At 36.0% G+C, this 27941-nt stretch overlaps 1 protein-coding gene across 1 annotated transcript; it reads left to right on the top strand.

Moving 5' to 3' along the window:
- The first annotated feature begins 304 nt into the window (after window positions 1-304).
- On the top strand, window positions 305-27895 carry igfn1.1 (immunoglobulin like and fibronectin type III domain containing 1, tandem duplicate 1). Its single transcript, XM_053498245.1, has 25 exons — window positions 305-375; window positions 7629-7713; window positions 9847-9966; window positions 10351-10490; window positions 10586-10685; window positions 10807-10848; window positions 11021-11060; window positions 11189-11369; window positions 12232-12345; window positions 12480-12648; window positions 12749-13021; window positions 13167-14633; window positions 16122-16628; window positions 17587-17711; window positions 18007-18151; window positions 18239-18532; window positions 18800-19096; window positions 19189-19368; window positions 19477-19605; window positions 20015-20317; window positions 20431-20516; window positions 21942-22134; window positions 23244-23540; window positions 26630-26956; window positions 27500-27895. The coding sequence occupies exons 2-25, from the start codon at window positions 7665-7667 to the stop codon at window positions 27502-27504; spliced, it is 5583 nt and encodes a 1860-aa protein (XP_053354220.1). The 5' UTR covers window positions 305-375; window positions 7629-7664; the 3' UTR covers window positions 27505-27895.
- The last annotated feature ends 46 nt before the right edge of the window (window positions 27896-27941 follow it).

The following is a 27941-nucleotide window of genomic DNA, read 5'->3' on the forward strand; positions in this document are numbered from 1 at the left end:
TGTTAAGGTGAGTTGGATCATGTCTAAATTAGTATTACGATGTGTCAACAGGTAAAGCGCTGAAAAATACCTCACTGACCGAACTGTCAGGATACACACTTACACTCCTTTACTCGCTCAAGCACTAATTCTCGAATTTTCCCATCCATCTGTGAAGAAAGGAGACAATTGTGGGAGAGGATGTTGGTCAAGGGTGAGTGCAGGGGACAACTCTCTCTCTCTCTCTCTCTCTCTCTCGCACACACACACACACACACACACACACTGCTCAGGGAATTTATTACCTACACAACTCAGAGGCACACAAATATCAAGGGAGTATTATAGAGCATTACATTGTGGAGCTGGGAGGTCAGCACACAGGACAGAGAACAGGTAGGATGTTTCCTCCTTCTTCTTTCCCTTCACTGGAAGATTAATGATTGTGCAATTATGATCAGCATAAAAAATAATTAAGAAAGTTAACTTGCTTTTTAATAAAGTTTAAGGAAATGTTCAGTATAGATAGATGGATAGATGAAAAATCCAATGTAGTACTTGGTCACTAATCAGTAAAATCTGTTTTGTTATCTGTAGGTCAAATTAATGTTTAGGTGAACTGTTGACAACCTTAAGTGACTTTGAATGTGGTGTTGAAGTGAAGACAGATATTCCCAAGATTCCATTGCTTTACCCATAGTTATGAGCATTTGTGTATGAACACATATGTGCACATGTAAATCTTGTGAAACCAGCTCTTACTACCCCATAAATTTCTGTGGCATTCTGTACAGCTCATGTTTAAACTAGAATTTGATTTGGTGGACATTTATAAAATCATTTAAATTCTAGCCACCAAGTTCATATTCACAGTTCATGTTTCACGGTGTGGAATTCGAGAGCTGGTCAGCTGGTATGAAGTCATACAAAAGGGTGATGGGTGAAAGCTAAGTATAGATGGGGGGGTTGGGGGGACGACAGTCCCAGAACAGAGTTTGGTAAAATGCTAGGGGCCTGAAATGCCTACGTCATGTTTTATGCAAGTTGTTGTGCTGACAGGTATTGTATTTTGTTACACGTGTAAATCCATAATGGATGTCAGACATCCCCTTGGGGAACTATGTTTGACAGCTAAAAGGAGATGTCTTATGAATTTACTAATGTGATGCAACCTGATATTTCCACTGATAATGGCTTTAAAAGCCATATGATGGAAAAAAAAAATCCATGAATAAAAAAGGAAATTGTATGAAACACATTTTATGTTAGATTCATTAGAAGCTATAATAATTAATATAAACTGCCACTATTATGTTTATCACAATTCCAATTCCAATTCTAAAGATGTGATGAAACTTTTTGAACACCTTGAACTTTTTGTCATATTCCTCAAACCATTGCTGAACAGTTGTAGCATGTGTGTGGTATTGCTAAATGAGGACACTATGAGTAAGGACTACCGTAGACATGTAGGGATGTACTTGGTCTGCAACATTGTTCCGGTAGGTGGTACATTTTAAAGTAAAACCCACTTAAATGCCAGAACCGAAGCATTGCCCAAAAAACATTGCCCAGAGCAAGACTTTTGGGAGCAAACAGTCAGCATGAGCAATCTTAGTGGGCAATCTGTGTTCTGACATCTGTCTGTCAGTGACTTATTAAGCAAACTTCATCACAATTTGAGCCTTGTCAAAGGCACGTGGAACACTACACTTGTCCATGTTTCCAGCTTCCAGCCCAATAGCTTTGTAAACTGACCATTCACTTGCTGCATAATGAATCACACCCATCCACAGGTGTCATTGCTACAAGAAAGTCAATGCTGTGTCATTATTTTTTGGACGTTTGTTATATCTTCAAAATGTTCCGGCTAAAATATTCAGATCAAGAGCTCATAAAGGGATAAAAAAACAACATGAAGACCCCTGGCACATTTAAGGAACTTGCCTGGGAGTTAGTGTCACATCTCCTGTCATACTGAAAGTCCTGACCTTACTCAAAGCAATTTCTACTGTACATGTTTTGGGCCATTAAAGGAGTTCCTGGGAGACCAGTGTTTCAGCAAGTTCAATCATCGCTTCAGCATACTGAGAAAACCTTTTATCTTGTGGTACTGTATCCAAGCACTAGTGAAAAACTGGTGTAAATGTATTAGTGTAGCAGGGGATTATATAGAGAAATAAAGGAAGTTTTAACTCCCATAACAGTGTTCTGTTATTATGCACAATCAAAAGTCTTGGATTTACTTGAATGCCCCTCTTAACTGAAAGAAACTGAATTTGTAAGAAAATTACACTGCACACCACTTAATAAAAAAATCTTTCATAACAGAGATTGTGCTACATTCTTTTCCACTGTGCAGATTCATTTGACAGCTGTGAGTGGCAAGTCAATGTACATTTAAGGACACTTCAAGGCTGCACTTAAACTACACCTTTAATAACACTGACATATGATCTACAGACCTACAATTTATATTCTTGATATTGATTATGGGAATTAAACCTTTATTTTTTGTTGTGAGAATGCTGTAGAAATATTACCGTGGCAATGTTATGGACATTGGAGCAATGCCAGCCAGGGCAGTGAAAGCACATGAAAATTTTATGATGATAATGATGATGATAATGATTATAAACAGTGGGTAAATCGTCCTACATAAATAAACAAATGTGCATGCAACAAAAAACAGGTACGTTATAAGCAGCAGCAATTTTCTTTTGTGACATCATAAAATACAACTGTAAACTTACAGTAGGACATGAGGAAGAAGTGCTGTACTGGAAAGTGAAATGCATATTTTTGTATTAAATAATGAGCTTAACACTTTACAGCAACTGACAGTTTAATACAAATAAAGATAAATTATGTATACATTATATTTAACTACTGTTTTTATGCTTAGTTACATACATGCACTAAACCCTACCATATCAGGAAATAATAAAGGATCTATATTAATATGCCTCTGAGTCACACATACAGTACTATGCAAAAACCTTAAATTAGGTTACATAAAATTAAATTAATGGAAACAAAGGCTGCAAAGTGCCTAAAGATGCAATTTAAATATTGGTTGTTTATGTAGAAACCTCAGCAGCAATCTCATTTCCCCTCTCATGGGTAAACCATTCAGCATCACTAGTATGCTAATCAATGATCATCTGTCATTAACTGCACCTGTTCCTCACTAATCCAAGCCTTAAATTTTGTATGCTTAAATAATTCATAGATCACAAACAAAAACATTCCTCTGAAAGTGATCATGTCCATGGACTGGACTGAAAATGAGAGCCAAAAAGTGTGTCGACACACAGACTCTGTACATATATGATTCAGATGGTGGTTAAAGAGGCCCTATTATGCCATTTTAAAGGTTGCTAATATTGCTTAATGAGTCTCTTAAAACAGGTTTACATGTATGCAAGGTCAAAAAACACTTCAGTTTTCACCAACAATAGATTTAATTTTACCCCATTTCTAAATGATTTGTAAACGACTCGTGTGAAGCAGTCTGAAGATTCAGTCTGTCTAAACCCCTCCTTTCCGTGAGCCCTCACTGCTGTGATTGGTCAGATTGCGCGGTGATTTATAACTGGTCAACCGCTGCAGCGTGTGTCGGAAAACGAAACGCCCCACCCATAAATGAACAATGGCTCTGGAGAGCCGTCAATACATAGAAAAGATGGCATCGGTTTTACCGTGTAACGACCAGCTAATTTTATATTAACTGTGGCTACAAAATCAAGAGGGCTTTTATTTTTGTGTCGGTGTTGTGTTAAAAGGCCGGTGAGCAAAAAGGACAAACACTAACGTGTAAGGAAAAAGGTGCACCACAGCCAACAAAAATATAAACAATATTTACAAACTATATATAATAAACGGTATGTGTATGTGTGCGAGTGAGTGGAAAATGTCCGAAGTCTGTGTTTATTGTATGTGTGTTAGAGGAGAATGGTTCGGTCTCACCGGGGTTAATGAAGTCTGAGAGGCCGATGACGGAGGGTGAGAAGTCCGGGGAATATGTCCAGTCAAAGATAATTTGGTTAAAAAATCTTCGAAAGAAAATAATCCACAACAATCTCTTCTTCTCTCGTCCAAACAAATAATGGCAGCACGGCAGTGCTGTTCCACCATTACTACTCCACTATTAGTGGCAAGACGCATGCGCACTTCGCGTGTGTGGATGCATTTTTTCCGCATGCATCTGCACACGCGAAGCGCGCATGCAAAAAAATGTGAGTTTTAAGTTCAGTTTTGGTGAATGGTGGAGAATAAACAGTTAAAAAGGGTTTTGTGTGCTCTCGTTTTTATTGTTTTTTTTTTATATTACAAAATGTTTAAGCGAACCTGGCATAAATGCTCGGTCACATTAACAAGAGTGTGGTAACGTTAAGTATAAGATGGCGGGCAAGTTGTTCGTGACATATAACGTGGGCTGGCAAGTTGTTCGTGGCGTACAGTAGAACGTGGGCAGGCAAGTTGTTCGTGATGTAGAATGTGGGTGAGCAAGTTGTTCGTGACGTAGAACGTGTGCGGACATTATGCAAATATGTTACGGAGTGACGTGGATCCGTAACAGAGTAAAAATAGATTTGCTAATGACTCATTTAGGGGAATGTGAGCCCATTCTTTTTTTTAATAGACAAAAACTTCATTTATCGTGCACTGTCAGTGTCACAGATAGTGCAGATAGTATATGTTCACAAATATTTGAAAAAGCATAATAGGACCTCTTTAATATATAATAATATAATAATGTAAGGAATAACAATAATGCAATGTATTAATCCACTTAATTGATGACCTTATGGTAAACTTCTAGCATATATGCATTAAAAAAAGAAAAAAACAGACTGTGTTGTGATTCTATTAAGCGAAACATTATAAGGTCATTAAACTTGTGACATTAAGTTCCAAACTACTTTTATTGCCCATTGGTAACAGCTGCAAAGCATATTGATGGGTAATTCAGTTACAAAACATGGCTCACCATAGAAAATAAAAAAGTCCATCTTAGCAGCGAAGCACATACAAAGCCAATAATAACAAGGTCTGATTCATCAAGTCATCCTCAATTACATCAAATTAATTTGTTAAACTGCAAATACTCCCTAGTTTTAAACTAAATAAATCTCTCATTAAATTAACCTAACTGATTACATACTCCTGCTGTTAAAGCAGATGATACTGAGTCAGGTGGTGGTGCTGAAAAGACACATCTTCCACGTGCTAAGGCGGCTCAGATTTCTGACTGCTTTACTTAAGAGTGTGAGACGACACTGGTTCATTTTTAGGCACCAGCATTAGCTATGAAACCTTAACCATTGCTATAAAAAGCATACAAGACATATAACTATAAGCATCCAAGACAATTGTCAATAATACAATTATCAGTTAATTGAAAAGGCACAATAGTGTCGTATATAAATGCATAAATTTATTTGTAATTCCAAAATATTAAAGTTATTATAAAACAAAAACTGGTGACATATGTTCAGAAGGAGAAATCAATACCAGTTTTTCAGGTTATTAAACATTAGCACTTGTATATAAAAAGTATAATTGTATCTAATAACATTTTTTAAATATGCATGCAGTTTAGAAAATTGCATGCTGCAATTAAAAATATTAGAAAATACATTATATGCATCTTCACCTAAACAATCCCCTACAGAGACTTTCAAAATAGAGCTGCTGAAAGCATAGGCTTTATGTAAAATAAGGGACATGTACATATACAGGAACAACATGATGAGAAGTATGCCTTAAAGTATGCAGATTTTATGTCTGTAAGAGAAACCTTAAACAAAATGATAAATTTAAAGGCTTTCCACAAGCGAAGAGTACTGCAGCACTGCACCATTGTTATAGCCAACCATCCTAAGAGATGACTGCTTGAACAAATGGCATACTTTCTCCAAACCTATTAGAAAGAAGATGTCAGTGCTCAAATCTTGTCACCACATGCAAAGAGGGGACATAGTATTTGTGTCTGGTGAAATATTTGTGTGTACTTGTGCATGTTGAGAGGAGATGAATGGCTGGAGCTGCTGGCTTCTGACCGGCCACTGATCAAGTTCGTTGGACAACATAATGTACTACACTGTCACATTCCATCACTCCCACTGGGATTTTTTTTGGTGCAAATATAATGTAAGGAATTTTAATGATATTTACTGTGAAAACATCCTTATTCTTGTATTTAAATGATAAAACAAATTCATTTGACCTGACTACCACAACAAAACCTGAACTGCTTTTTTTTCTGGAGCTATTAAACAAACAGTGGGGTCCAAAAAGTCTACAAGAATCTGAGAAATTTTTTCTTTTATTTACAAGTGAAAATAAACAGAAAGCTTTAGAATTGTAAAATATTTTAAACCGAAAAATTTAATATCTTTAATCTTTGATTTTTTTTTTTTTTTTGCACTATTTTTGGTCAATATTAAATGTAGGCATATTTGTGATATTGACCATATTTTGTAAAAAAGATTAGATTTTCCATATCTCTATAATCTTTTTTTGGGCGGCACGGTAGCTCTGTCACCTTGTACCTTCAGGGTCTGGGTTCAATTTTCTCCTCTGTATGCATGTTATCCCTGTGCTTGGTGGGTTTCCTCCAGATACTCCGGTTTCCTCCCACAGTCCAAGGAAGAGCAGATTCGCCTTACTGGCTTTCCCTAAATTGCCCATAATGTGTGAGTGTGTGTATGTGTTGCTGTGCGACAGATTGGCATCCTGGGTCTACCCAGCCAAATGCCCTAAGTCTCCTGGGATAGGCTCTAGGCTCTGTGACCCTGTAAACAATAATAAGTAAGTGAATAAGCAATCTTCTCTTTGGAAGCATGCATTTTAACAGCATTTTAATGATTTTGATACAAAATTGATCATAAGGTTTTACACAAACTTAAATCCCTGACAAGCAAAAAGGTAAAATTACACTATTTAAGAAACAATGCATGGTACTGCAGAAAGTTTTATGTGTTTTCATGTTCCTCCCAGGAGCTCCCTTATTGGCCCAAACAGGTGGAAATGGCTTGGAACAAGGTCAGGGCTGTTTGGGAATGTGACTATAGCTCCCAGCTGAGTGACTATAATTGAGGTTTTTGTGAATGATTGTGTGTAGAGTTCCCATTGGCAGATTCATCTCTCCCTCAAGCTGGTGACAAGTTATTAAGCGATTTTCAAGGTTTAGTGGTCCCACTTGTTGAATGTTCACAGGAATGATTGCAGTGGGCTTCAAGCCACCTCGGCCCGGGATTATCATTCACGGATATACAGCCTTCTTTAAAATGTTTGCACCATTCAAATGTTTGACTGCAACTGCAAGAGTCCCATCACTCTACTGTGTTAGAAGTCTCCTGTAAATGTTACTTGGTTTCATGTCTTCATTTACTGTATGAGAACTTTCATCACCTGGTTTGACTTGAACAAACCCATATCATTTTTTGTAGTATTCACTTGCAATGAAAAACAAGATTTTTACTAGTCTCAGACTGTATGACTCTATTACATACTGTAAGAAAAAAAAGGAGAAATTGTGAACTTTAAACAAGCTGAAAGACATACCTATGGAAATCAATTAATTAAACAATAAAACTCTCTCTCTCTCTCTCTCTCTCTCTCTCTCTCTGTCTGTCATTTAGTGAAAGTGAAATCTTCACTTACAAAGGAATTTAAAAATGTGGAAGAAATCAAAAGTTACAGATCAAACTGCCACAGAGCAGGGTGGTAAGTACAACCATTCATTCTGCAGTAGCACTATACATGCTTTAAATGTATTTAGACATTTGAATATCATGACAGGAATTTTAATTCAACTTTTATGTGTTCCATCTATTTATCTTCTAAACTAGGCAGGCAAGCTTTTTGATTGTTATCTAAAACTTTTTGAAAACTGAAAATCAACAGTTAATTTATCTCTCATTATTAAATTAATAACAAACTTAAAAAAAACAACAACCTGCACTTAAATATTGGAATTACTTTCATGTTGATGCAAAACATTTAGCAAATCAGGAAATAATATAATAAGCTAAATAGTAAGTAATAGTAATAGTAATACTAAGTAAAATACAGTTAGTATTAATTTGAAGGTCATTGAATTATGCATATGTGAAATCATTTTGAATAAGAGAAACACACATTTTGATCTTTTCAGAGGTTTAGAGACAGAAATCACTGAATCCCTGGGGATAGAGTTACAGCAATTTAAAAATAAAATTGTTACCAAGATATTAACGCTTGCTGGGGTCAACAAGAATGCAGCAGTAGTAGTTGGGGCATAAATGGGATTTATTTTATGCTTCACCAGTTCACTCTTCAACCTAGTGTATGCTTTGGATGATAGCAATTATGTAAGGAATACATCTGCTGAGGTGGGCTGCTTACAAAAAAAGAGTTCTTTAAAGGTGCTTTAAGGTTTCACAATGGTTCTCATTGGGAATCCTTTCCTACAGGAAATCTAAGCATTGTAGAGTTCTACAGCGACCCTTTAATGAATAACCAAAGAATCCTTAAGGCCTGTAAGTGTTATAAGGGTATAGAAACAGTTGTTCTCTTACCAGACAAAAATGTATTCTCATGTTACTGGGAAGTCACAAAATAAAATTATCTGCTCCGCTCTCAGTGCAGAAAATCTTAAAGGCAATACTTTATTCTGAATGCCTTCATGCATTCAGTGTCTTCAATGTTAAATAAATGTGCAATAATTATAGGTTATTTACTGGCTATGTGACCACCATAATGTACAAGTCCCTATGAAATGGTTCCTTTAGAAACCATCACATATTAATAGAACTAGTGATTTATCTAACAGCTTGAGTATGTATAGAGCTGCTGTTATAGATAATTAAAAACCTTCTGGCCAATTAGATTTAAAACTTCAACAATGCTGTGTTATAATTAGCAGTGAATAGATGCACACGGTCCTTTATTCTTTTTTTCCCAAACCACAGATTATGATAATTAATGACTACAATAGATTATATGTCTACTTGATGTTCAGCTTCTAACACATGAGCTTACTAATTTATGCTAATATACAGTATTGAATTATGTAGTACATTATCAATACTATGCTCCTTTCCTATGTGCATTTTGGCAAAACTCCATTTTACATTAAATCCTGAATACATCATTGGATAGTCTGGGGTTTTTCTGGCAAAGCTTTTAGTGTTTACTCTTTGTCAGTTTTGTGTTTGTCCTAAATCCTGTTATAATTAATTATCTAATAATAACTAACCTCTGTGTTAAACCAGAAACAGGGAATGAGCTTTCCAAGAAAAAAAGGAAGGGCACCAAGTGGTGTAAGGTAACTGGTATGGTACAGCCTATGAGCTTTGTGATATACAGTATAAAAAAGAGAACGTTACTAAAAACAAACAAACAAATAAACAAACAAACAAGCAATATATATATATATATATATATATATATATAAACAAACAAACAAAAAACAACTACTTAAGAAATCTATTTAAAGTGAATAATTATTGGCCATTGAAGGTTCCATGTCATTACATTTTCTACCTGTGATACAATTAACCATTAAAGATCATAATCAAATTAACATTTCATACTGTACTTGTTGCTCTTTATTTAAATGCATAAAAATGACATGATAAAAGAGTCACTTTCATAATAAAATGATGACATTTTATATATACACCACCTATTTTATTTTCAATAAAGGTTTAATGAAGAGAATTAGAACCATAAATTCATCAGGAAGGTGATTTTACCCTAAAATTGTAAAGTTGCTGTTATGTTATTCTTCATTTAATGTCATGTGAGTATTTTTTATTTTTTTTGCTAAACTACACATTTCTGGAAAAGTTATAGTTTTCATATGGCTGTTTGTAGGTATCAAAAGGAGATCTAAGGTTCCTGGGGTTATGATTACACAGTATGTGGAGGAACTGCCAGAGGGAAAATCTACTCCTGATTTTAAACGCAAACCCATTGCTCTGACTATTCAAGAAGGTATGTATATTAGCAAAATCAAGTAGATTAATATACTGTACAATATTATATGCACGGAAATATAATTAATCAGTGAAATCATTTACTGCAAGAAGAAAAATAGTAATAAGAAAAATGAATTAACTAAAATAGAAACAGTAATACTAAAATACTAAGTATAACTATAATAATAATAACGAAAATAAAAATAATGGCTGATTCAGAAATGAAACAAGGGGGAAATTATGTCAATGATGAATATGAAAATTGAACAATTTGAACTTACATTTATGTAAAAGTACACAAATTATTTTAACTGACATGTTAGTTTATATTTTAATAAAAGATTTTTTTTAATGGTCAGCATTTTTACTTTGTTTTAAAAATGTATTTTTCCTATTGAAGGTAAATTAGCCATCTTTAAAGCCATCGTGATTGGAGAACCCAAACCCATTGTGTCATGGCAGAGAGCAAAAGGAGATATGAGTGATCCAGAAAAGTTCCAGAACAAATTTGACCCTATAACTAATGAACATACTTTAGAGGTTAGAATACTTTCCACTTTGGACAACAAGCTCTTTAGGAAAATTGTTTATGGTCTAACTACTTAAAAAACGGTGTGTATTTTATTCCCTCACAGATGCCTAAAGTTAGTGGTGAAGAAGCTGACACATATAAATGTTTTGCTGCAAATGAGTATGGAAGGGCAGTCTGCACTGCTGTCTTAAATGTGATTGAAGGTACAGTACAGAATTTCAAGTAATATGCAATTTTAATAATCTTGTATTTCAACTAATGTTCATACCATACACTTACCTTTTAATATTTTAATTAATTAATGAATTCATTTCTCTATTGCAGTTGGATTCAAAAAGAGTAAAGCAATGAAAAAAACAGAAGATTGTATGTTGTGGAGCGTTTTTTCTTTTATCCATTCCTCTTTTATATACTTACATAATTGATTTGTAAACTAATGATTTAATAAAATATAAATATAAAAAGTAAAAGTAAAAAAAATCGAGTTATTTTCTAAGTAACGCTATAATAATCCTCAAATACATTCCATTATTTTCAGTGGAGGATCTAGCAGAGTTCAGAAACAAGCTTCGGAGAAGGTATTACTTTTGATATCTACAATCTATAGACTAGGCTATATTTTATTACTGTAGCTTGCTCAAAAAACTGAATATAGGTCTGTGTATAGGTCATTTTGCTAAATACTAAGATTCTTTTCCATTTGCAGTGCTGGCAAAAAGTTTGAAAAAAAGGATGGAGAAATTGATGAGGCAGTATGGGATCTGTTACTGTCTGCTGACAAAAAAGACTATGAGCGCATTTGTATTGAATATGGCATTACTGATTATCGTGGAATGCTAAAAAAATTGACTGAACTAAAGAAACAGAGAGACCAAGAGCAGGCCTTGGTAAACTGTACTATTTTACTGTAAAACACTAAAATGAATCTCTGATCTTAGTCTGAGATGTGGATATATTACACACACACACACACCCACACACACACACACACACACACACACACACACACACACATATATATATACTACTGTTCATAAGTTTGGGATCATTTTCTAACTCCATGATGGTTCCTGATTTTTATTTCTTTCTACATTGTAAAGGAATGCTGAAGGCGTCCAAAATATGCATTAATCTCCTTAGAACAGTTAATGGTGAGATGTGTCTGCTATTTATGCTCTGTAAAGACTTCATAACGCCTCTAATCTGAGGAGCTGTAAATTGGTCATTTTTCAGGCTGATAACTCTAAATGAACTTCTCGTCTGCGGCAGAGGTAGGTTTTGGTCTCGCCCCCCTGGGATAGTTTTCATGAGAGCCAGTTTCATTATGGTGCTTGACGGATTTTGCAAATGCACTTGACAATACTGTTCTTGCAAGAACTATTACAGAAAGGCTGACCTCTGTGTCTTAAAATAACAACTAACTGTTGTTTTTTATGTTGTTACGTAATTACCTAATTCCATATGTGTTATTTTATAGTTTTGAAATCCCCAGTATTGTTGTAGAATGTAGAAAATAAATCACTAAACAAAAACAAAGACATTTGCAAGTGACCCCAAACTTTTGAACGGTAGTGTGTGTGTATACACACACACACACACACACATATATATATATATATATATATATATATATATATATATATATATAGAGAGAGAGAGAGAGAGAGAGAGAGATTTTATATTATATACAGTATATACAGTTATTATATTATATACAGTATATATAACAGTTTGTGTTGTTTTTATTAGCTCATTAAACACATCAGTAATCTGAAGCACATTGAAGTGAAATCAGAAGGTTCTGCAACTTTTGAGCTGGAGCTGGAACTGAAGGACCCCAACAGTCGCATTTTTCTCTATAAAGTAATGACCATGTACCAAGTATTTTGTTGTGATCAAATATTATGCCTCTGTATGAAAATGTTCAAGTTGATATGTTTTGGATTTAAATGTTTTTTTTTTCAATCAACCAATCATTATCTGCATTTATTTTTTAGAATGGCATCATGGTTCCGTACAGCAAAGATTTGAACAGTGAGATGAAACACTATTTGAAGCAAGTTGGAAAAAAGTATGTGTTTACTGTGAGAAATCTTAGTCCTGAGGATGCTGGTATTTATCAAGTGGATGTTGAGGGAATCAATATATTCTCAACAGATTTTAAAAGTAAGTCATTCAAATTCTTATCAGCATATTAACAGTTTGGGGGAATCCAAATGCTTATTGTGTGCCTCTATTTCTGTCATTTTCTATTTCTGTCATTCAGTTTCCCCTGTGGATTTTCTGGTAAAGATTCAGGAAGTGAAGGCTGAAGAAAGGGAAGATGCAATGTTTGAGTGTGTGACTTCCCTACCGATGAACCAAATAACATGGACACTAAAAAATAATCCATTATCCCATAGTAATAAATATGAGATTACCGTTTCTGAGGACAAACTGATTCACCGTTTGAAAATCATTGACTGCATGCCTGTAGATGCTGGAATCTATACTGCTATTGCTGGCATAAATTCATGTAGTGCCTGGCTTCTGGTAGAGGGTAGGTTTCTCTCTACAATGTATTAATCACCAAATATCTTAATATATTAAACATAGATTAAACTCTTTTAATAGGTATAATTCAAAAAAATCATTTGTAATAGTAACTAGAAGACATTCACAATTCACAATTGTGTCTTTGGCAGCTGATAAAGATCCTGCTATGAAAGGCAAAAAGGCAGCCCGTAAGACTACACAGGCGGGTGGCAGTGAAGCTGACCTGGCTAAAATTGCTGCAGCTCAGCTAGAAAAAAACAAGAAGGAGATTGAAGATGCTCTAAACGCTGCAAAAAGAGCTAAGGTTGACCAAGATGCTGCTGCAGGAAAAGCCAAAGCAGAAGCTGAAGCTGCACTGGCAGCATCAAGGGCTGCTGCAGCTGCAAAAGAAGCAGCTGCTGTTCAAGCTGCTGAGGCTGCATTTGCAGCAGCTAAAGCTAAAGGAATGTCAGACAAAGATGCCAAAGCTCAAGCTGAAGCAGCTGCTGCGGCAGCAGCATCAAGGGCTCAAGCTGAAGCTGAAGCAAATGCCAGAAAGATGGCTGAGGCCAAGGCTAAGGAAGCAGGCTTGAGTGCCGAGGACATTGCTAAGGCAGGAGCTGTTGCTGCTGCCATGCTTAGTAAAAATTTAGCTGCAATAGATGGACTTGGACTAGGTGGACCAGGCATGGGTAGAACAATGGGGGAAGCAGAAAGTACTTATCTTAAAGGAGGTGCTGGTTCTGTAGGAAGTGCTGGTCAAGGTTTGGATTTTGCTGAAAGTGCTGGTCTTGCAGAAAGTGCTGGTCTCACAGGAGGTTCTGGTGCTGCAAGAGGTTTTGGCCTTGCAGGAGGTTCTGGCCTTGCAGGAAGTTCTGGTGCTGCAGGAGGTTTTGGTGCTGCTGGAGGTTTTGGTTCAGCAGGAGGATCTGGGGCTGCATCAGGGTCTGGCCTTGCAGAAGGTTTTGGTGCTGCAGGAGGGTTTGGAGCTGCAGGAGGTTCTGGTCTTGCAAGAGGTTTTGGTGCAACAGAGGGTACTGGCCTTGCAGGAGGTCTTGGTCCTGCCGGAGGTTCTGGTGCTGCAGGAGGTTCTGGGGCTGCTGGAGGTTCTGGACTTGCAGGAGGTTTTGGCCTTGGAAGAGATTCTAGTGCTGCAGCAGGCTCTGGCCTTGCAGAAGGTTTTGGTGCTGCAGGGGGTTCTGGAGCTTCAGGAGGTTCTGGTCTTACAAGAGGTTTTGGTGCAGCAGAAGGTACTGGCCTTGCAGGAGGTTTAGGCATTGCAGGAGGTTTTGGTCCTGCCGGAGGTTCTTGCCTTGCAGGAGGTTCTGGTGCTGCAGCAGGTTCTGGAGCTGCAGGAGGTTCTGGAGCTGCAGCAGGTTCTGGCTTTGCAAGAGAATCTGGTGCAGCAGGAGGTTCTGGCCTTGCAGGAGGTTTAGGCCTGGGTTCTAGTTTTGCAGGGGGTGCTGATCCTGCACTAGGGTCTGGTCTTGCAGGAAGCATTGGTGATGCCAGTGGGGATGTGGGCCAAGCAGGGTTTGATGCCTTATCAAAGAATGGTGCTGATGCTGAGTCTGTATCTGGTGGTAAATCTTGGAAGCATGCAAGAACAGAAGATGTAGTGGCTGACACTGTCAAAGGTAAGGAAACATACAGAGACATGTACTGTATGCATGCCACAGTGATAAAGCTGTTTATGTTTTTCAAACGAACCTCTTATACATAAGCTCTCATTTAGCCCTATTATGATATGTGATATGCTAAATTTAATGGTTATAACTTCAACATTATTATAATTACAACATTATTATAATTATTATTAATATAAAATATTCAAGTCAGATCATTTTAAATGAAAACTCCTGTGCTTAACAGAAGCACATACAGTATTAAACATATTCTAGCATTTATAAGCAATATTCATACTATTTATTTTCTTTGCACTGATCCCCATCACTGTAATTTCTGTCATGTGCCCTTGTTAACCATTGCTTTGATGTGTCATGTGTTGACTTGGCTAAATGTCACTGCTTTTGCTACATTTACTGTACTGTACCTGCAGCTGTTACTTTTTGCAATTTTGTTTGTTTGTTTGTTTGTTTTTGTTAAAAAAACCTGCATGACCATGCAAAGTAAAAGAAAAAAGGCTGAACACATAAAAAAATCATTTACCATTTAAACTAACAATTATGGTAGCAGAACAAGTTTCACCTGCACCTTTTAACTTAATCGATAGTAGGACTCAACCGACACCATCATGAACTGTTTAATACATTAGCATGTTAACAGTGGTGCTGAAGTGAATTATGAGTAAATGTTGCAGAATCTTTATTAACTTTAAAGATAAGGTTTTTCGGATAAACTGGCATGCTTTGCTTATTAATCATGATGAGGGCATTTGACAAAATAAAATAAAAAAACTAATCCTGTTAGAAACTGACAGTATTTATATATGTTTCCTGAATAATCATGCACTTGTGTATTGCTGGAATCTCTTTTACTTCTTTTTGTAAAACTGTAATGTGTACACATTGTGGGGGGTATTGGAGTTCTTTTTAACAATAATACCATCCATCATTTTCCTAATCTATATATGCACTGTTCTTATCACGCTATCCACAGAATCACATGCATTTTGTTCTGCAGTTCTGTCTTGTGCTCTATTGTGTGTTTTATGTCTTATATGTGTGCATACTAATTTGCTTTATGTGTCTATTTGTTTTTTTATGTGCCAACCACATGTCTTAATTATCTGTGCTGAGAAAACATAATTATTACCTGATTTAACTAATTACTTACTGGTAAAATTACCTAACTAGCTAAATAGTTTTGAACAAGTATCTTAAAAAACATTTCAGATTAAACTTTTTCCTTGCTCTAATGGAACATTAAGAAGTTTGGCAAACTTTGAAAAGAAAAGATTTGAGAGCATAATTCCTTTTTCCCTTTTTTTTAAAATAATTTTTTGGCAAGTTTATAATTTGCATAAAAGCACAGTGTATGTCTACATTTGTCATTGTTTTGTAACTGTTTAAATGTTACTTGTTTTTAATGTTGTTTACAATCTTCTCTGCCACCAAACATCTTCTAAATGCTCATCAATAACTGATGAAACTAAATACCTGAAGTTGGAGGCAACCCATATGGTAACCCAAGCAGTAAGCCGGGTCATAATCCAAGTGGAAACCCAGGTCATAAATCAAGTGGAAACCTGGGTCATAACCTAAGTGATAACCCAGGTCATAACCCAACTGGTAATCCAGGTCACAAGCAAGGCAGTAACCCTGGTCATAATCCTAGTGGAATCCCGGGTCATAACCCAAGTGGAAACCCTGGTCATAACCCAAGTGGAAACCCTGGTCATAACCCAAGTGGAAACCCTGGTCATAACCCAAGTCGAAACCTGGGTCATAATCCAAGTGGAAATCCAGGAGATAACCCAAGTGGTAATCCAGTTGGTAAAACAAGTGATAATCCGGCTGCCAACCCAGGGGGCAATGGTGTCAAACCCAAGGGCAGTGAGGGGGCACCACCTGGTGGAGAGGCCACTGAAATCACCAAAGATGAGTCAGCTGAGGCTGGCAAGCGTTCAGGCCACACAAAACAAGGTCCCCTGCTTCCCGAGGCAACCACTGGTAAGAAATAATAAAGGCTGCATCAAACATGCATGGAAGCAAAATTTTAATAGAAGATTATTTGGGACAGGAGTGGATTGGCCATTGCTTTGAAGGTTATGAAATGTCTGTGAGCCACTGTTTGGATGTTTGGTATAATGCCTATGTTATGTTGTTTGTCATGAAAAAATGTCTTGATATGCAAGTGTTTGTGTTTACATTGAGTGTATATTCTATTACCAAGCTTGCCAAAATAAGTATTCAGATCAATAAAGAAACTAGCACAGAAGCAAACGGAGTGGTGCACATCTGAATTGTGAATAAACACTAACACAGGACACCACTGCACTCAGCTGAAAATGAAAGCAAGCACACTTCTTTTTTTTTTTTAGCACATAGTTGTTGTTGTTGTTTTTTTGTTTTTTTGGTTATTAAAGCTAAATGACCGTTGAATTCAGTAGATGCTAATAGAATCTTTTTAACTGACAGACCAGTGATCAAAAAAGGAAGAAACAACAGGCATAAGCCAGGATGCCTTAAATGTTGATACTGTGGTAACAATTATATTTATGGTTAAAACAAGAAAACACCATTTTTAAGATGTAGAAGAAGAAGAAGAAAAAGAAGCAGAAGAAGATAGTTTTGGTCGGTCTGGCAGTACAAAAGCAGAGGAATACTGAACCTCTGCAAAAGGAAAATTATGGCATCTAAGTAGAAAAATCTCTTATGCCATGATCTTTGAGGAGAGATGAAAGCCTGTCAGTACTAGAGTTTGTTAAAAAAAAAAAAGAAAAAAAAAAGATTTTTTGGCTTAAATTTCAATGTATTTTATGCATTTAGATGCATGGTGTTGGTAAAAAAAATAAATAAAATAACAAGCTTGAATGCATATCATGTTTGGTAAGTATTATCATATACTCCCATTATTACATATTATATTACTTATAAATGATGAAAAGACATATTTAAATTATTGTAGATGCTGGTGTTCACTTTTCTGCTGGCCTGGAAGACTGTAGAGCTATTGTAGGAGAGTCAGCTGAGCTGGTCTGTAAACTCAGCAGTGCAACTTCTAAGGGGCTCTGGTACAAAGATGGAAAAGAGGTATGTACAGTAAGGGCTCTCTTCAGATTTAATCTGAATTAATTCAATCTCTTTCTTTCTCTCTCTCTCTCTCTCTCTCTCTCTCTCTCTCTCTCTCTCTGTCCCTCTAATATATGAAGGAACCTAAGCCGAGTTAAGAGAGATAATAATGTACTCTACTGTACTATACTTCATCCTTATAGAAAGATTAAGCACTGACTGTAATCATAGTAATGTATTAACCTCATATTTCCACTGAGTAAGATCTAGAACAGTTTAAATGATGAAATTAGAGGATTTTTTTATTTTATTTTAGATTTCTGGTTCTACTGAGGGTATGACCATCAGCAAAGATGGTGCTACTCATAAACTGAAAATCCACAAGGTATCAGAAGAGTTTTCTGGAAAATATAAATTCGAAGCTGATGGCCGTAAAACAGAGGCTATGATTATTGTTGAAGGTGTGTTTTAACCACTTATCTGTTTATTGTATATTGTACACATGAACATAGTTTTTTTCTGAGTTCTAAGTAATCTTTATTTCCTAGATCCACCAAGATTTGCTACAAAAGACCTTGAAGAGTTTGTCAAACCAAAAGTGGTGAAAATAAATCAGAAAGCTGAATTCAAAATACCATATATTGGCCGTGAAGCCAATAAAATACAGTGGTATAAAGAAGGAGAGGAACTTACACGAGATGCAAACTGTAGGATTGTTACTACTGAAGGCCACTGCCGTTTGTCTCTTAACAAATTACAGCGCAAAGACACAGGGGAGATTAAAATCAAAATAAAAAATGATTTTGGCACTGTTGAAGCAACTACTAATCTGGTTGTTCTTGGTAAGCCAATTGAATAATTTTTTTAAACCCTGTACAAACTTTCACCAACCACTTTGCTAGTACTGGTGAGTGTGTTTGTGTGTGTGTATATAGTATATGTCTATACAGTAATACAGTATATACACAAAGACGCACACAGACGCACACACACTATATATATATATATATATATATATATATATATATATATATATAAAATTTATTTATTTTTATTTATTTATTTTTCCTTGCATTAAAATCTTATATGTGGTCTTAATGTCTAATTAGACAAACCCACTCCACCTCTTGGACCTCTGGAGATAATTGAAGCTTCCCCAAAATGCATTGAGTTTAAATGGCGCCCACCAAAAGATGATGGAAGCTGCCCAATTACTCATTATTTTCTTGAGCGTAATCAAATTGGACGCAACACTTGGAAGAAGATAGGGCAGATTCCTGGGGAGCCCCATTACAAAGACACAGATGTTGAACATGGTAAAAGGTATTGCTACCGCATTATAGCTGAAAACTCAGAGGGTATCAGTGAGTTAATGGAGACAGAAGATGTACAAGCTGGCACTAAATGTGAGATTCCCATTTACTTTGACACTAAAAATCCCTTAAGGGTAAATCACTTTCACACATATTGTATTTCATACATTTTTTTCAATTTTCAGCATATTGTGGTCCACCATCTGCTCCTAAAGTGGTCAGTGCCTTCAAGGACTGCATCACCTTGTCATGGATCCCTCCAACCAGCACTGGAGGAACTGATATTTTGGGTTATAATCTTGAAAAACGCAAAAAAGGCAGCAATGTGTGGAACCTTGTTCATCCACCGGAGGAACCAATTAGAAGTTTGTTGTTTTAATTGGTTTAGGTTGGCTTCGTAAAATTATAGTATTTCATTCTTACCAAATAGCAGATTTATTATAATGACCTTAAGCCTTTATTGCCTTCCACAGCCAAGAAGTATGATTGTAAAGATGTTATTGAAGGCATTGAGTATGAGTTTCGAGTTTCTGCTGTCAACACATCTGGACCTGGTGAACCTAGTGCATCATCAGAGGTTGTGGCTGCTAGAGATCCTAAAAGTAATGCAAACTTTTTTGCTCAGTCAAAAAAATAATAAGAATAATTTAAGAAATCTATTTCCTGAAAAAGCAATACAGTTAAACACATTCATATTTATTATTTTTTGCACTACCTCCACAAAATATATAAAATAGGGTGAATAGTGGTAAAGTGGGACACTTTCTGAAAATGGTTGTTAAATATGATGTGCCACACCCTGGAAGTGATGTCATAGCCACAGATTTTTTTTTATCACATACTTGCTAATGATGAACTCATTGTTGATTTTTAGTAATAAAAATATATTCATGCAAAGATATAAATTATTAAGCTTAACTGTCCCACTTTACCCATTGTCCCACTTTACCACTATTCACCCTACTGTTTTTTTTTCTATTACATATTAATATTGTTCTCTTTCCCCTTTAGCACCCCCTGGTAAAGTGATTGATTTAAAATTGACAGGCTCTACATATAACACTTTGACCCTATCTTGGACGAAACCAAAAGCGGAAAAACACAACGAAGCAAAAGGATATTTTGTTGAAATTAGACCTGCAGAGAGCACAGAATGGAATCGCTGCAATACCAGTGCTATTATTATGAACACCTACACTGTAAAGGGACTAAAACCATTGGCCATGTACTGGGTGAGAGTGATAGCTGTGAATGAAGGAGGGGCAGGAGAACCTACGCAGATAAATAAATACGTAATAGCTATGCCTCCTCCTGGTAGGTTATTGGGGTAAAATAGGCTAATTTTACATGTAGTCTCATTATTTATTTAGTTAAATGCAACACATACTAATTCTTTGATGTTTAATATTGTGCTTCCCTTCAATTAGTGAGGCCAAAATTTAGGGATTCCAAAATAAAAAGCTGCATGATAGTCAAAGCTGGAAACTCAGGACGATTTAATATTAACTTTGTTGTAAGTATACATTTTTTCTTTCATTAAATATTAATAAACATGTAAAACTGAATAAATTATCCAGTGGTTAAATGCATTAAAGCATCATTTAAATATCATATAGAAACCACTATCAAGTATATTTGGTTCTAATCCAAAGATTATTTTGATGATAAAATGTCATGGATTACTTCATGTGTAAAGAGTTTATAATTACAGTGCCATCCAAAAGTATTCATACCCTTGAATTTTTCCACATTTTGTCTCATAACAACCACAAATGTAAATGTATTTTATTGGGATTTTATCTGATAGGCCAACACAAAATGGCACATAATTGTAAAGTGGAGGAAAAAAGGTTTTACAATTTTTTACAAATAAAAATTAGCAGTGTGGCATGCATTTGTATTCAGCTCCCTTTACTGATACCCAATTGCTTTTACAAGTCATTTTATAAAAAAAAAGAACTAGTCAAGCTGTTTGTAATTTAATCACAGTATAAAAATAGCTCTTCTGTAAAGCCCTCAGAGGTTTGTTAGAGAACATTAGTGAAAAAACAGCATCATGAAGCTCTGGAAACACACCAGACATGTCAGAGATAAAGGGAGGTCAGAGATGGCCATTGTTAACAGAAAGCCATTAGAAGTCCAGTTTGCAGTTGGGACAAACCATGTGGGGGACATAGAAAACATTTGGAAGAAGATGCTCGGGTCAGATAAGACCAAAATTTAACTTTTTGGCCTACATGCAAAATGCTATGTGTGGCAGAAAACTAACACTGTGCATGGTGGTGGCAGCATCGTGTTGTGGGGATTCTTTTCTTCAGCAGGCAGAGGGAACACAGTTCCCTCTGCCCGCTGGTCACAGTTGATGGGAAGATGGATGTAGCCAAATACAGGGTAATCTTAGAAAATCTGTTAGAGTCTGCAAGAGACTTGAGACTGGAACTAAGGTTCACCTTCCAGCATCAAAATGACTTTAAACATACTGCCAAAACTACAATAAAATAGTTTGCATCAAAGCATATTTATGTTTATTCAGTCAAAAGTCTAGAAGTAAATCCAATTGAGAAACTGTGGAAAGACTGGCACAAATCTGGTAGAGACATACCCCAAAAGTGTTGCAGCAAAAATGTGGTTCTACAGTATTCAAAAGTATTCAAAAGTATTCAAAAGTATTGACTCAGGGAGGCTGAATACAAATGCATCACACAATTTTTGATTCATTTTTCATTTTTTATTTGGAAAAACATTTATTCTGTTCCTTCCTCTTTGTGTTGGTCTATTACATAAAATCCTAATAAAATACAATTATGTTTGTGGTTGTAACATAACAAAATGTGGAAAAGTTGGGAAATGAATACTTTTTCAAAGCACCGACATTGATGGTTATGGTGTTTAAATGGGTTTAATCACACAAACAAAAATGCACTGTGTGTCTTCTCAGGCATCTCCATATCCTGAGGTCATTTGGCTTAAGGATGGCATTCCTGTCTCCAAACGTGTCACTGTTAGCCATACTGAAGAAGGCTCTCAGATCCTAATTCCATCAGCTGAGCGGGCTGACAGTGGAATCTACAGCATTGTAGTAAAGAATATTGTTGGCCAAGAGACCTTCAGTATTGAGATTAGAGTCACAGGTACACTTGCAACCCATTCCATAATTCTCTACAGATCTATTTGTGTATACTTTAATATGGATATATTTACAAACTTAATTAATAGCAGGCAGCACTGTGGTGTAGTGGTTAGCACCGTGTCCTCGAACCTTCAAGGTCGAGGGTTTGATTCCCACCTTAGGTTTGTGTGTGTTTGCATGTTCTCCCCATATTTGGTGGGTTTCCTTTGGGTACTCTGGTTACCTCCCACAGTCCAAAGACATGCAGATTAGGCTAATTGGCATTCCCAAACCTGAGTGCCTTGTGATGGATTGCCAACTTGTGCCCAAAGTCTCCTGGGATAGGCTTCAAGCCCATGCGACCCTATACAGGATAAGCAGTATAGAAGATGAATGAAAAAATAATTCATAATTTGAGTTTTATATTAGCATATTCCTGATTTATGTAATTTTCTAGACAAGTATACAGCTCCTAAATTATTTGCATTAATTGCAGTAAATTACACAATATATATTCTTACATTAAAAAAAAGACAGATTATTCCCATAAGAAAATGTTAAATATATGTAAACAAATTTGCATTCTCACAAATATATTTTTTTTAATTGCTGTCTTGTTTTACAGCCTTCTGTAAAGAAAATTTAATTCTTTCTTCAAAGTGTCCACAAAGATAATCCATTATAGGCAATGCATATACAGAAATACATACAGGCAGAACTAATAAAACTAAAACCAACTTAAGTGTTATATAGTGGGTCAAAATAAGCCAATAGAGTAGCTTGGTATTGATTTTTTGAATTATACTAAAGGGATTACCATAATGTTTTCAAAAGATATCCGCCCGGTTGGTGTGTTTTTCATAATGAGAGTGAAAAGCTCTGTGAAAAACATGTCAGACATAAATATCCCAGACATACAACAACAAAACAAAAACATTTAGTTTTAAAGTTTGTAATACAGCAAATTGCATTACTGTGTATTATCATATATTATACAATATCATTTGATTTTCATTTAATGTATTTTTTTTGCTCACTTTCCTTGAAACCAATACTATTCCCACTTGTTATGAAATTGACTCTTTATTGCTAATACGCTTGAAAGCTTATTGAACCTGCATCTTTCCATAGATGAGCCTAAGCCTCCAGGGCCTGTGGAACTCGAAATGAATGTACCAGGGACTGTGACAATCTCTTGGGTGGCCTCACCTGATGAGAAACGAGATGATCGTCTACACTACATGGTTACTAAGAAGGACTCTGTTAAACAAACCTGGCACACAGTGGCTGATCGCATCTTCAACAACAAGTTCACAGCCTGCAACATCTTGCCAGGAAGAGAGTACCTGTTCCGTGTCTATGCCAAAAATGACATGGGAGTATCTGTTCCCTCTGAATCACCGAAGTGGCTAATTACTGAGAAAAAAGGTTTGTAATGAGGCTCTGCTACAGTCCTATTTAATTCTTTAAATCGAGAGCGTTTTCTATCCTGTCATACACTGACTATTTAATAATTTCCTGTATCAGAAAAGGACCAGTTCTCAGAGGCCAGTACAGATCTAAAAGCTTGCCTGTACTATACTTAAGTGTGCATGCCCTGTACAGTGCACTGTAGCACTAGAACAACAGAAGGTAATCAAAATGCTACTGCTGCCCACAATGCCACAGGATCCTTCTGAAAGGATTCTCCTGCAGGGGTTTGGGGACACTTCTCTCTTTATAACACTTTTCCAAAAGACAGTGAGGCATGACATGGCTCGTCTCAGCAAATTGCCTATAATCCTCCGCACAGACACTATTTCCTTCAAGGAAGATTTGACAAATATAAATACTTTTGCTAAATTAGGACATACAGTTTGAGTGAGTATAGAAAATATAATATTGTAAAACATTGTAGGACTTAAATATGATATGAAAAATCTTCTATAGGATATAACCTAATAGGCTTAAATACCTACATCAGTGCCCTAATAAGCAGTGTAGAAAGACGGTTAAACAGATTCACATTAACTGTCTGAGCAACAAATTAATTTCTTAAATTTTAAAATATTATATGACCATGATCAATGCACAAAATAATACAATTAATATATACAGTTTCTTTTAAGCTTCCATTAAGAGGTTCTGTGATTTTGCAACGCAATAAAATTTCCTCAAAGCAGGAGGTTTTTACTTTCATGTGAGCAAGTGAATGTTCAACCATAAATCTTGTGAGACAAACAAAGACCATTTTGTGAGACTTGTGATGAAATTACTTATGAAAAGTGTGAATTTCTTTCAGAAGACTGCAAGCAACGTACATTGGCTCTTAGCCCCAGAAAACATGCTAAAGTTTCGAATAAAGCCACATGTAAATGATAATCCCAGCTCATGTGGCTTTGAGCTCACTTCAGTTCCTTAGAACTTTTCGCAACTTATAGGAATGTGCCAACTTATAGGAATTTTCAGCAACTTATAGGAATGGAGCAACTTATAGGAATGTGATTATTGTCAGATCTCCCATAGTCCTGAAATTGCTCCAAGGAATTTCCACATAATTGGGACATTAAAAAAGAGTTTTTGGGAGGCCAGCATTTTAGACGTAAAAGCAGGCAGTCTGATCTTGGCTCCTGCATACTAAGAAATCTACTGTACCTTGATGGTCTCCAAGCACTAGTGAAATGCTGGGATAAGTGCATTAGTGTAGCAAGGGATTATATCAAGACATAAAGGTAGTTTCTGATTTGCAAAGGCTTATTATTCTTTTTTAAGTGGTGCTTGAAAAGCATCACTATTATTATCTCACAGGCTTATTATTATTATTATTTTTTTTTTCTTCTTTTGTACAAAAGTGTGGAGCGTAACTAGTGCTGTAGCATTTGTTGTAGACCCATGAAAGAGGTGTCAAATCGGGTGGGTTATTTGGGAAATTTTTCTAATGGGTGGGCGGCAATTTACCACCCCAAAAAGTCCCATAGACTATACATTGAGCCTAAATTTGACTAATTTTAGCGCAGAGCAAGAATTAGGTAGAAATTTCAAATTTGCCACATTTGAAGAGGCTTGCAAGCTGTGTCAGAACATACCCCGCAGGAGGGTATAAGTTGTACCCCTGGGGTGCAAGAGGTGCCCAAATTTGCCCTATTGACATATAATGGGGAATTTGGCTCATACTGTTTGTCGCAGATCCATGAAAGAGGTGTCAAATCGTGCAACTTAATTAGGTGGGGTGCTTGACATAACTTTTAAAAAATCCCATGGGCTTAACATTGAGACCAACTTTGACGGATTCAAGCACAGAGCAAGAATTTGGTAGAAAACTCAAATTCACCACATTTGTGTCAGAAAATATCCCACAAGAGGCTATAAATTGTACCCCTGGGGCACAAGAGGTTCCCAAATTTGCCCCATTGACATAAAATGGTAACTTCCAAGAAAACTTTAAAACTCAACCTAACTCTGGTTTCCATTGTCGAAGAGACACAGGGTGGGGCTTAGTTAACTTGGGAAACAAATCTGTCTTTTCGGTTTTGGCAGACGCTCTTATCCAGAGCAACTTACATTATGATCTCATTATACATCTGAGCAGTTGAGGGTTAAGGGCTCAAGGGTCCAACAGTTTGAACCTGGGATCTTCCAAAACGTAGGCCAATGCCTTAACCACTGAGCTACCCCTGGCCCTCGGTTGCACCTTAGCAACCGATCTCATAGCCTGTCATTATAAAAGTTTTGTCGCGGCGAGCACCACACACATTTTCTTCAGAAAATGTACCTGTCTAATTGTGGTTTGCTATTCCGCACAATCAAAAGTCCCAGTTTGACTTGAATGCCTCTTGTACATTTTTCATTTACAGTATGATGTTTATAGAGCTGGCATTTCTACTTTCTAGTGTTCTTTTCCCCCCTTACATTTTCACTATAGCAGCAGCATTCATATTAAATTTAGAATGGTGTTACCCACCTCTCATTTATATGGGGTATAAATACATATACAGTACAGAAGTGAATATTTAGATCACTACACAGATACAGTAGCAGACAGCTGCACTTTGTTACAGCCTTTCCACCTGACATCCTCCTGAGAATCTACCCCACTTTCACAGCAAGGGTCGTGGGATATATTACTCATGTACTTCATCATGTTATGGATAATCCAGAGTTTGGATTTGTTGTTTGTTGTCAACAACAGTCCTGGTCAGCCACGCTGATCCAAGTTATCCAAGGTAAAGTTATCTTAAAAAAATGCTTTACTGATGTGAATGGCCTCAGCCAGGATGACAATGCCCCTGCACACATGGCTCAAATAATAATGAGTAAGGTAATGTAAATGAAGCAATCGTATACTATGATGCACTAAAGCTGGTCTGTGGCTCTCTGGTGGTCCGACACCTTACAAAAACGTATTTTGATTTTGCTTTATTCTCTCAGCTCTCCTTAGTTTTGTCTTTTGGAAATATTTACAGGTGTCATTGCAGGTAGTTTTTTTTTATTGTAACAGATCACTGTTGGAAATATGGTGTTTCATTTGTCTCCTCTAGAGAAGTACATTTTAACTCTGCACGAGACAAAACCTTGCAACCTGGAGGGGCCTCCTAAATTCTTAGTGCCCCTGAAACAGCATGCTGCTCCAGAGGGCTATGAGTGCTACTTAAACTGTGCTGTGAGAGGCAATCCATCCCCACGTGTCACATGGTACCACAACAATGTCAATATCCACACGGACAGCAACTACTACATCACCAACACATGTGGTGTCTGCTCCATGCTCATCTTGAGGGTGGCTACCAAAGACACAGGAGAGTACAAGGTCATTGCAGAAAATCCATTAGGGAGAACAGAGTGCTCCACCAGGCTGACAGTCAGAGGTAAACCTTTAAGTTTCCCTTTCATTCTACATGTTACAATTTATGCCACCATGTTCCACTAGAATGACAGCAACAATAAAATCAAACTGAAAATAAGTAATACATTAAAAAGGTAATATGTACATTTATAAATGTTTGATATTTGTTTGTTTTCTGTTTACGACCACAGGAAGCAAACAAATGTCACAAACCTAGTTCATGACAATAAGTTCACTGTAGTTAAATGGCCTCTGACCAGTGTCTATTTATATATAAATATATATAAATATGTATATGCACAGTTATATATATTATATATATATATATATATATATATATATATATATATATATATATATATATATATATATATATATATATATAAATTTTGGAAGTTTTTGGACAAATGGCCAATTTTCATACACACACACACACACACACACACATTTTAGTGGTCTCATAATTAATAGAACAAACACAAGGATTGCCGTTAATATATGTATATATTTGTGTTGTTGTTGTTTATAATAAGAAATTTTATAATGTTTTTTTTTTCTTTCCTAGAATAAAGCCAAAACTGGACAAAGAGAAAAAAAAAAAGAATTCTTCATCAAGTCTTATATTTATATATATAAAAAATTATTTTTAGGTCAGCTGACTGTAGAAGTAACGAATATAATTCATACATTCACAACATTTTCCTTTAAGCCAAGAAATGGAATAAATACAATATTAAAGTTGATGAAGTGGCATATAAGTTATTTACTGTAGGTTACTTAAAGTAACTGAAATTCTTTGTAGTATCATGAGTGACTTGTGCGTGAGCCAGTATCCAATTAATGTTTTATATAACATGTTCCTGCTTGTTATTATGGTCAAAAACATATATTCATACTACTGGTATGTACTCTTTCAGAGTAATGCATTGCCACTAATACATGTGCAATAAAATTCAGACAAAAAAGCCACAACATGGTTATGCCTTCTTAGTTTTCTGTCTTATAAG

Source organism: Clarias gariepinus, chromosome 6 (assembly GCF_024256425.1).
Source record: "Clarias gariepinus isolate MV-2021 ecotype Netherlands chromosome 6, CGAR_prim_01v2, whole genome shotgun sequence".
Lineage (NCBI taxonomy): Eukaryota > Metazoa > Chordata > Actinopteri > Siluriformes > Clariidae > Clarias > Clarias gariepinus.